The 10,228-nt window shown below is 42.9% G+C and overlaps 1 protein-coding gene across 1 annotated transcript; it reads right to left on the reverse strand.

Annotated features, from left to right (window-relative positions):
* Positions 1-2,500: 2,500 nt before the first annotated feature.
* Positions 2,501-9,834, reverse strand: cav2 (caveolin 2). Its single transcript, XM_083916787.1, has 3 exons — positions 9,535-9,834; positions 8,969-9,156; positions 2,501-5,744 (listed from the first exon to the last, which is right to left on the reverse strand). Exons 1-3 carry the CDS (start codon positions 9,682-9,684, stop codon positions 5,594-5,596), a joined length of 489 nt encoding a protein of 162 aa, XP_083772913.1. The 5' UTR covers positions 9,685-9,834; the 3' UTR covers positions 2,501-5,593.
* Positions 9,835-10,228: the final 394 nt, after the last annotated feature.

Consider the following 10,228-nt stretch of genomic DNA (forward strand, 5'->3'; position numbering starts at 1 on the left):
ATAAAAACAGTGCGGACGTTAGAAGTGCAAAGATTTAGCAGAAAGCTGAGGTGAACATAAAAGTGTTCAGTGTAGTTTTAAAGGTGGTCAGAGTGGGTGAAAGGAAGTTTATTCCAGCTGTTTGTTGCATAATGACTGAAAGATGCTTTCCCTTGATTTGCGTTTAACAGATTGGCCTCAGAGGATCTCAGTGATGTAGAAGGCTTATGTAGTGGGAGCATATCAGTGATATGCCTCGGCCCTAGACCATGTAGTGATTTAGATGTGAGCAGGAGGATTTTGAAATCGATCCTCTGACGTACAGGAAGCCAGTGTAATGATTTAAGAATTGGTGTAATGTGCTCACATGTTTTGGTCTTTGTTAGACAGCAGCGCCCTGAACAAGCTGTAGCTGCCTGACAGTTTTTTTTTGGGAAGACCTGCAAGGAGACCATGACAGTAGTCCGGCCTACTGGTGATGAAGGCATGGACAAGTTTTTCTAAGTCTTGAGCTGACATGAGCCCTCTAAGTCTTGGGTAGGCCGATGTTACAGATTTGATGTGACTGTCGAAATGTAAATCAGAATCCATAATAGCCCCAAGATTTCTGGCTTTATTTGAGGTTTTGAGTTTTTTTTTTTTTTTTGTTAGACACTGAACACAGTATTAAAAATAACTAAATGAAAACCTGTTTCAAACACAGATGTTCTGCTGCTGTCCCCTCACAGAGGACGCCGCATCAGCAGTATCTGACCCGGGGGAAATGTTAGCATATGATGTGTTTATAAACAATCATACAAAACATTGCTTTTTAATACAATATGATCAGCTTTGAGGATTCAACTTGTCAAGATGTTACTTCTCTCGATGCCTCCGACACAACTTCCCTTTCTGATGAGAGTGAATCACGGATTCAACAGAGTCCGTGGGAACTTCACACCGAGGCGGTTCAGGTTTATGATTAGACTATCAAAAACATATAAATGAGGCTGTCGGGGGAAGTGACAGAACTGGTTTGTGAACAGCTGATTCTCAGTCTAGACGACGGCGCTGGAAAATCCGTGTGATCACAATGAAAGTTCAACACCAGAACAAACTTTCTGACCATGAAAAAGTGATGCAGGCACTTTTAAAAACAAAAAGCAGCTCAATACTGACACAAACTACCCTTTAAAAGGATAACCAGTGAGTCTATACAGCGAGATGAAGGCTTAGACTGGGTTCATTACAGCTTTAAACACAACAGGAACAGAGTCAGAGCTGATCATATGCACACAGTAGAAGGCTTGTGATTTCCTGTCAGATGCATGTTTACCAACACAAAGGAAATGATGGATGTTTAAGCTCAGTGGACATGAGACTGAGGCATCCCTGACTGTCTCTATTGAGGGGGAGTCTGTATTAACAGCAGTAATGTAGCAACAAAGGCAGCAGTGAGTAAAGTGCAGCAGCGCAGTGCAGTGGCAGGAGTCATTTTGGAGTAAAAGGGATTGGAAATAATACGAAGAAGCTCATACAATGTTTTGAATGATATCTGATGAAAAGTTATGCACAGTTTTTTGTGGGCCTGAGTGAACCCCTGCAGTGCAGAACCTGTAACTTAAGTGGCTTTATGTAAATCCGCAAGTTTCGTACCAGAAAGAAATGAGAGTCAAAGACATTTAACATCTTCGCTCCGGTCTCTCTTCCCTGCTTCCTATCCCCCTACTGCCGATGACCTTGTTCGGACCACGCTCATCTTTGAACTTGAGCTTCATTTTGATCTCAATCACACACCTGTCTCATGACTGTATCTCGCATGGATGCCATACTACCACAACGACAACATCTGGTTGCAGACCTTAAACTTTATTTAAAGTCCCAGGCTGCAACATGTGTTTGATTATATTCACTGAAGCCGACACTAAGCTCTGATAGAACAGCATCAATCATCCGGTTTCAGAAAAAAATGTGTCTCTACGTGCACCTATAGAGCCCGTATCATCCTGTCCACTCAGCGCAAGGCTGTCTGGGGGGGTCCGTTCTCTCAACTTGATCCGATCGTACTGGCCATCTTGTCAGGCTTTGACTCAGCCTCATTTCCTGGGGGGGGTTACGTCCATCTGGCTGACGTATACCTCCGGGGTGAAGTGGGCCTTTAAAAAACACCAAGACACTCGAAAAGGGTGTGTGCCTGAGATACTCATGTCAGAAAACAGGACCTCTGCGCCCTCAGACAGGTAGGAATTTAGTCCTAAAGACATTGGAATATCACAGTTTCACTCAAATATATAAAACCCTGCCTTCGAGGAATGAATATTCTGTGCAGACTTGTGAGTGTATAAGACAGAGATGTTGTGCAGGCCTGCAGGTCTGACAGTGAAGCCTCAGGTCATGTTCCATCGACCCACAGCTCATCTATGTATAGGAAAATGTCTTATGCAATCTCAGCCAAGTGATTTATGAGACCTTTCTGGCACTCGGCTGCAAGTCCCAGCCACACTCGTCTCGTCTGACAGGAGAAGAAACCACACACAAAAAATGACCATGAGGAAAAAAAACTTTATTTTTGTCACTCAAGCCTGTAAAAGCAAAACGTGTACATCCACAAAGCAACATTAAAAAATTATGAACATATAAAAGTAGTATTTTTTTACTGACAGATGCATGTCACATTAGGATTTGTCTAACTTTTGAAAAACAGCTGGGGCGGACTCGCGCTACAGTGCGCGGATTTACCCGGGAGAGAAAAAGCTTTAGCCACACACCTGCCTCTTCCACTGTTGCACAACCCTACCTCAAATCTCCCTGCAAGAGTCGAAACACAAGCGCAGCAGCCTTCCAGCTTGTCAGCGCTCTAACATCAGCGTAAGGATTAAAAAAACTGTCAGAAGTGTTGCCCTCATTCGTCAGCTGGAAACAAAACATCACGTCATATCGGTGTCTGTCTGCTGTCTGATTCGCTCGGTTTAGAAGTTCAGCAGGTTAGCTCGCGGCGCAATGCTGAGTAACAAATCTAAATGTGTTATTTACAGCTGTATTCCCTTTTGACGTGTCCCTTTTTCTTTGAAAATCTTGAGATCACCCACTATTAACTGCGTAATGTTACTGTGACAGGCTGATTGGTTCATGCGCCCCCTGTGTGACAGTTTGTACTTTAGTTCACCTTTACTGACTCCTCCAGATGGATTGATTCGCATTGACTCAGCAAATTCATCTGGGAACGCTCGTTTTTCGTCTTTTGGGAAGGGGCGAAAATACTGGTTGCTGATTGGATAAACCATTTGTCTATCACCAACATACGGGCCAAATTAACCAATCAGATCAACGATGCGTATGACCTGCAAACAGCGCCGGGCAAAGCTTAGGATAGACAACATGTGGGTAAAGGATATTTGCCGTTTGTGTAACATAAATTTACTGATAAAACTCACAATTTATATATATATATATATATTTGTATATATATATATATATATATATATATATATATACAGTCCATGTTCCAACAGAAGGATCCAATAGAAAAAAGCTTTAGCTAGCAGCTTGCTCGATAGCTGCGCTCATCTCATCCGCGGAAGCCACCATGTTGTTTACACTGAAGAGTCGCTTCCTGTTTCGTCACACTTAAATCCACCCAATAACCAACGCTGATTGGTGCGGTCGCTTGGCAAATTTCTCCAAATTGTCACCTCCACATGTTACCAGACTGATCTGCGAGTAAAATACTCAAAGCTTGGAGATCAGGATGGTCCCCCGAGGCTAGAAATGTTATGCTAAAATAATACTTTAGTTTCAGTTAATCTACTGTCTGGGGTATAATCAATGCAGTACATTTAGCCGAGTCATACCTTACTTTTCAATATTCTGTATATCAGCAATAAACACTGGATGTACAGTGTGGGTAAAAAGGCTGCCATACAGCGTGTCATTCTCCACCCCTTCCACTCTTTCTGCTATCTATTTTGCAAGTGCCGCCCAGGATGATTGTGATTGGTTTAAAGAAACACAAACAAGCCAGAGCACCTTTTCTCCCTGTAGCAGAAATGCTAACTCACGCAGCCAGGCCAGACCAGTGGAGATGGGTCTGGCAATGTGAGACTATGTCAACAACGGACCAAAAGAATACACCTACTGTCATGAAACATGTGTCATGTTGCAGTGATGAACCCACAGAGACTTATTGGCCAAAGTCTGCAACTCTACTGAGCTTTTTAGATGCTCTCAGTTCATTGGTTTGGTTTAACGGCACTTTTTCTGTACGGTTCGTTCTCTGCAACCTCATCAACCCAGAACACAAGCTCTGATAAACCCACTGCACACAACCCAAATGCAGACAAAGGTGGCGGCTATAGCTAAGTTAGAAGCTGAACAGCATGATGGTTTGCACTTATACATATGTACCTGTCACTCAGCTCCACAACTGTTACACCGAGTCTCTTGTATCAACTTTTTTATCAAATCCACTGCAAAAAAGGGACAAATCACGTTGTTGTTTGGTGCGTTCTGACTGCAGAAATATTCCAAACCCTAGCCTCCTAGCAAGCAAACCTCGACTTTAAATATGAAGGTACCGGAGTCTAAGCTCAATCAAGGCTTCAACCAAACACAGGCCGAAGTTTGTGGATTGCCTTCATCACACTGTCGTTACTCAAGTGGAGTCCTCTCACGTCAGATACCGCCACGTGTTGACAATCGTTTCGTTGCATAAATAATAAATTAGAAAGCCATGGTATCCAATCTACTACGTATAGCTTATGTCCATATGAAAGCAAATGCCCCAATATTACTATATTGCCAATGCACTGTGAAATCAACACGACAGATGCAGTAAAAATAAGTCTATAAATGTGCAACAAGCTGCATCTAAGCATTTAATAGTCATACTCTCAAACTCTCAGATTTTGTTCCTTACATTCAACTTCAAGCTGAATGACTTATGCAATATATACAATATATGATAAAGCAGAAATATTACATCTCTCAGCAAGTCAGCAGTGTGTGTTTGCTTCAACAACGACGTTACGACTCCTCCAGCGGATTCCACGTCTCTCTCTCGGCCACAAAGGAAATGGAATGACAAGAATCTTTTTTTGGTCACAATTAGCAAAACAACACCATTTTGGGCGGTGGTGCACATGAGCTTTTCATAAAGTCCCCAATAGCGTCACAAACTTCGACTTTGGAATAGGCTATTGACCCTGATCTGTCTCACATGCGTGTTCATTTTTTGATTTGCAGGTTAAATGACATGAAGACACATCAGCTAAAATCAGGGTATAGTTGGTTAAAAAGGCCTAGATTTGTAGGTAAGGTACAACTGTTGTTTTAACAGAGTTTAAAGACTTTATATCTTAAGTAAACCTTGAAATATATACAATCATATGTTACATGGATGTCTCTTTTCCCCCAAATTTAGCCCTACTTTTCCCTGCAACTGATCAAATGCAGGCTGATTACTTACTAAGCCTTATTCCTTTGATTTATTGATGTATTAATGTACAGCTCTAAATACGTTTTGCGTGATATTTGACTTTATTAAGAGCTCATGTACTCCACTACAAGCACTCTGTTTTTCTTTGAGAGCAATCAGTCCTACGTGTCTTCCCCTGCGGGGCTCAGAGAGGCGTCCGCATCAGTACTCTGTGGTTTTCACTTGAACGGAGGACAGGATCTTTCCCACACTGTGGAAGAGCGGTGTTACGAACATGTCCGTCAGACTCCTCCACACCACCTGGATCGACGGCAAGAGCATCACGAAGCTCTGGATCACCGGCATCACCAACCTGGAAGGAGGAGATCAGGAGGTCACTTCAGAACGGTGCAGTCAGTGAGCGGTAAACGAGGAGATTGTTTTACGTTTCGGGACGACTGAGGCTGGAGTTGTTTTCACAAAACATGATAAGTAACTCTCTTTAAAAGAACGGGCCTGTCAGTCCTAATTTAAGAGTATTTCACAAAGCGCTGCGGCGCTAAAAGCAGCTCCTAAATCTGTGAAAACTTAGAAGTAGTTAAGAAAACTCCCAAGTCACAAAGTGCAAATCCGAATCAAACCTAAAATGTCTGCAGTCGGCAGAGCGCCTCATAATCGTATCACACTTTAGAAACCTTCTATAACAGTGAGAAATACACATTTGTTTCCAAACATATATTTTCCTACACTTTGTTTTTTGCTTTTTTTTGCTTCCCTGAATCTAAATCTTCCTTTAATAATGTCCTACCTTTCATGCACAAGTTGGGCATCGGCTTTGTCTACGTACACGTTGGTTTGCTTTTCACTCACTGTCAGCCATTGTAATCGTAATCTGATAATAACATGGCTTCTTACATGGACGCCTGCTAATTGTTACGAGCTGTAAAAGGGTGACAATTACCTGCACATATACTTGACTAGTCAGTAGCCTCTATTACTCTTTGTTTCGTGTTACATCAGTGACACTTAGCCTACATTTTATTTTAAGATCTTTATTTGGATACAGCAACATACCTCCCCCTTTATCTATATCGTGAATTCACCGACGGAGACACAGAACAGCTCAAAACCCTTGACAGCCATCTCAGTTAGCGTTGTCAATCCCGCCCTTTCTCTTAGTGTGAGACTTCTCCCAATTGTTTCGTAAAAGTTGGTCTCAGCAGCTCTGTAAAGAGGTACTTAAGTGAAAGTCCGGCATAAAATCATCCCTGGGTCTTTTTCGGCAAATTCATTCATCAAATAAGCCATTGAGAAATGTATTTAGTGTAACAACTATTAACGGAGAAATCCCGGCCAGCTGCTAATAGTCCAATGCTGCTAACACTGATTAGCTTGGGGCAGCACGGTGAACGCATGAAAACGGCTTTTTTAACCACTAATTCTGCTGAAAATAACAGCAAACCTCTGCAGCAGCATGAGAAGAGTCCTTACACATTAACCGAAGAACCAACAACGTAGTTAGTGAACCCAGAGTGTTTAGAAAGATTTACCTTCTGGCCCCTGTACCAGCTGCTCTCATAGTAAAGTCCATTCAAGTGGATTACCAAAGTCAATCCCAAAGGAAGGAGCCCATTGGTGCTTTGTTTTGTGTGTAGGGACTCTTCTCATGCTGCTGCAGAGGTTTGCTGTTATTTTGAGCAGCATTAGTGGTTAAAAAAGACGTTTTAATGCCTTCACGGTGCTGCTCCGAGCTAATCACTGTTAGCCACGTTAACGACTTTCTGGGGTATCTCCGTTAATAGTTGTTACACGCAAAAAAAATGCCCGATCGCTTATTTGATGAGTGTATTTGCCGAAAAAGAATCTATGGTGAGTTTACCCTGGATTTCACTTTAGGACAGTCTTAGCAGGGAACTCTAGGTGCAATTTAGGAGTCCTAGTGGACAAGACGAGCCCTGGCAGGTTTTTTTATTAAGCACCATCAATGTTCAAAAGAAATTTTTTACCCGATCAATTGAGCTTACCTGCAGAAGAAATAGAAATGAGGATAAAAAAAGTTACACATAACTTCTACCCTACCAATTCTTGAGCTCAAGTTGCTGTTCCTGTGACTTAATTTGCATAAATTCCTCAGATTTATTGATTCAAAGAAAAATAAATTTCAGCTTTAAAAACTCCAACAGTTCAATTCCAATCTACAGGTCAAACCTCTGTCCTACTCTCCAAACAGTGTGAATGCATGTACGATCTGTAGAGTAGCTCTTTTCTCTCATTCATAAACGTTCTAGTGACATAAAAATGAATATTTGTCATATCAATTTTCAAGATGCTGCGATTTCACTCTCTCGCTTGACTCGTTTGGCGTCTGCGTTGATACTACTACTACTATACAGCATGTTTCTGCAAAACGCCTTAAACACTTTGTCCTTCCTCTAATCTAAATATAAGGGGAATATAATATTGTTATTAAAAAAAGGCATAACCTAGATCTGAATATTAACGTTTTGGGTGCATGTGCATCTTTAAATGAATGTGTATTGAGTATAAAGAACTGTGTCACACTGTAACATCCCTTCACTGCGACGTAGCACATGAAATAAGAAGGTGTGTTGTTAACGTCGGGTCCTCCTCAGAGCAGTTCTGTGCGAAGTCCCTTCTTGACATTCCACATGTATTGAGCAGCTCACTCTGTCCTCTATTGACGAATACCTGAGGGAATCATCCGGAGCTTGTGACCTCACCTAGGTGAAAGGTCGTGCAAAAGTGACTCCGCAGGCTCTATCTGCGTCTGAAGAATGTCCCACTGTGCTCTGCAGACAGGCCTGTGTGTTGCTGCTAGAATGCCAGCTATCCAGCAAAGGGCACAGGGCGTTTCTTTTCCCCCTTCACTACCAGTGGAACTCCACATTCCTCCAAAACTTTCCATAGAGCGCTTATTTCTGGGCTCAAAATGTTGTTTCATCAAGTGTTAATAAATGGCCTCTTTGGGCTGCGGTCGGGGACGTATGCAGGCGTCGCATCAAGAACATGGAGGCACCTGGTTTAAACTTGATGCGGCCGACACAAGCATGACATCATTCTCTAAATAGAGGTATAAAAACAAAACGCTGACAAACAGTTTCAACACCATTCTGTACGTGACTTTAACTGTGCAAATAGCTTCCCTCAGTGTTTGTGTAACGAGCCTGAACGCTGCAAGGAGCAGTGGCCCCTGAGGAATCATCACATAATGTTCCCACACACACTTGTACTGTGTTTTTGATGTTCCAACAGGGTCTCAATTGATATTGTCTTACTCTGATACTATTGTTGTGTCACTATAACACTTATGCACTCTTTATATTGGAAGTTTTAATGTGTTTACAGCTCTTCTTATCCAATTCTGTATCATAACATATGTGTTTATTATTTAAAATCCCTGGATATTAGATATATTTTATGTCATGGCATCACTCTAACATGATGTCTTTGCCCTATTTCCTACAAAACCAACCCAATTATTTATTCTAAGGACAACTTTGGTGGTGTGTGTCAGGTGAGCCAGGGTAAAGACAACACCAACTCGAAACCTGCAGGCTGAGAGGAACTTCTCCCTACCAGATGTGGATGCAGCTGAGCACCGCGAAGACCAGTCCGAGGATGAAAGCCATGGGCACGGCCAGCAGCGTGCTCAGCAGACGGTAGAAGATGAATTTGACCAGCTCGAACGCGGCGTGACTTCCTATCCACACTTTGTCGAAGCTGTGCGTGGAGATGGGCTCCGCGATGACATCTTCAAAACCAACCTGACAGATATCCCCAAGTCATCACACACACACACACACACACACACACGCACACACACACGCACACACACACACACACACACACACACACACACACACACACACACACACACACACACACACACACACACACACACACACACACACACACACACACACACACACAATGAGCTTAAACACACTGGCAGGAAGGATTTTGGAGATGATGGATTGACGCGCAGGCAGCAGCAGCGACTTCCAGGTATTCACGCTGCAGATGAACTCACGGCGACATGAAAACAATAAGGTCACACTGGTAACTGTGGAAGATCGACAACCTCTTTGTATGGTTTCACTTTCAAAGGACTCTCCCGCACCATGTAGGCGACAAAACTTTACCTTCAAGTGCGCGTTGACATCGTTTGGATCTCGGTCCGGCTCCGGTGTATACACCTTCCCCTTCTTCGATAGAATGGGCTCTATCGACCTGTTGAACTCGTCTTCGTCCATAATGATACTGGTGTCCGATTTTTCCTTTTCCAGACCCATGTTTTCGAGTCAGACGGACTCACGGTGCAGGCAGAGCAGCTGGTGACGGTGCGCTCTGAGCTGCGCGCCGGGGACTGAGCGCCACCCCGCCCCGTATGGAAAGCAGCGCAGCGTGGGGCCGGGGAGACACACAGCAAGCTCTCAAAGTCACATCCCCAGGCCATTTCAAGAGCTCAGTGATGACTGGCTCCACTGTGCAGCGCGCTGGACTCTCATCATGAGCCGCGGAGACCTCAGGGTTCAGTGGCAGCTGTAAATAGCAACTATCTCCATGTGATCAAGTCATTAAAGAGCCTGCTTTACTTTTGTGTTCACAACTGCAGGACTAATCTTTTTGAAGTGAAAAAGTGGTTTGTTAAGTGGAGACATTGCTTTTTCTTTCACAAATGGTAATGTTTTGTAAAATGTACAACATGCACTTTTTAATTATGGTGCAGAAAACATCAGTTCAGTTCCCCCAGGGCTTTTATTTTGAAAAGAAACATCTACTGTGGTTATTTTCACAACACCTTGTAACTATATAAGTACCTATATAAGTAAATAA

The sequence above is a fragment of the Echiichthys vipera genome (assembly GCF_963691815.1).
Source record: "Echiichthys vipera genome assembly, chromosome: 7".
NCBI lineage: Eukaryota > Metazoa > Chordata > Actinopteri > Perciformes > Trachinidae > Echiichthys > Echiichthys vipera.

Excerpts from the sequence above, each read along its gene's own strand:
- cav2 (XM_083916787.1), bottom strand. The coding sequence starts at position 9,684 with ATGGGTCTGGAAAAGGAAAAATCGGACACCAGTATCATTATGGACGAA. Across the intron at positions 9,157-9,534 it reads ATGTCAACGCGCACTTGAAG|GTTGGTTTTGAAGATGTCAT; the intron begins GTAAAGTTTTGT and ends GATATCTGTCAG. Across the intron at positions 5,745-8,968 it reads CTCAGCTGCATCCACATCTG|GTTGGTGATGCCGGTGATCC; the intron begins GTAGGGAGAAGT and ends TCCTCCTTCCAG.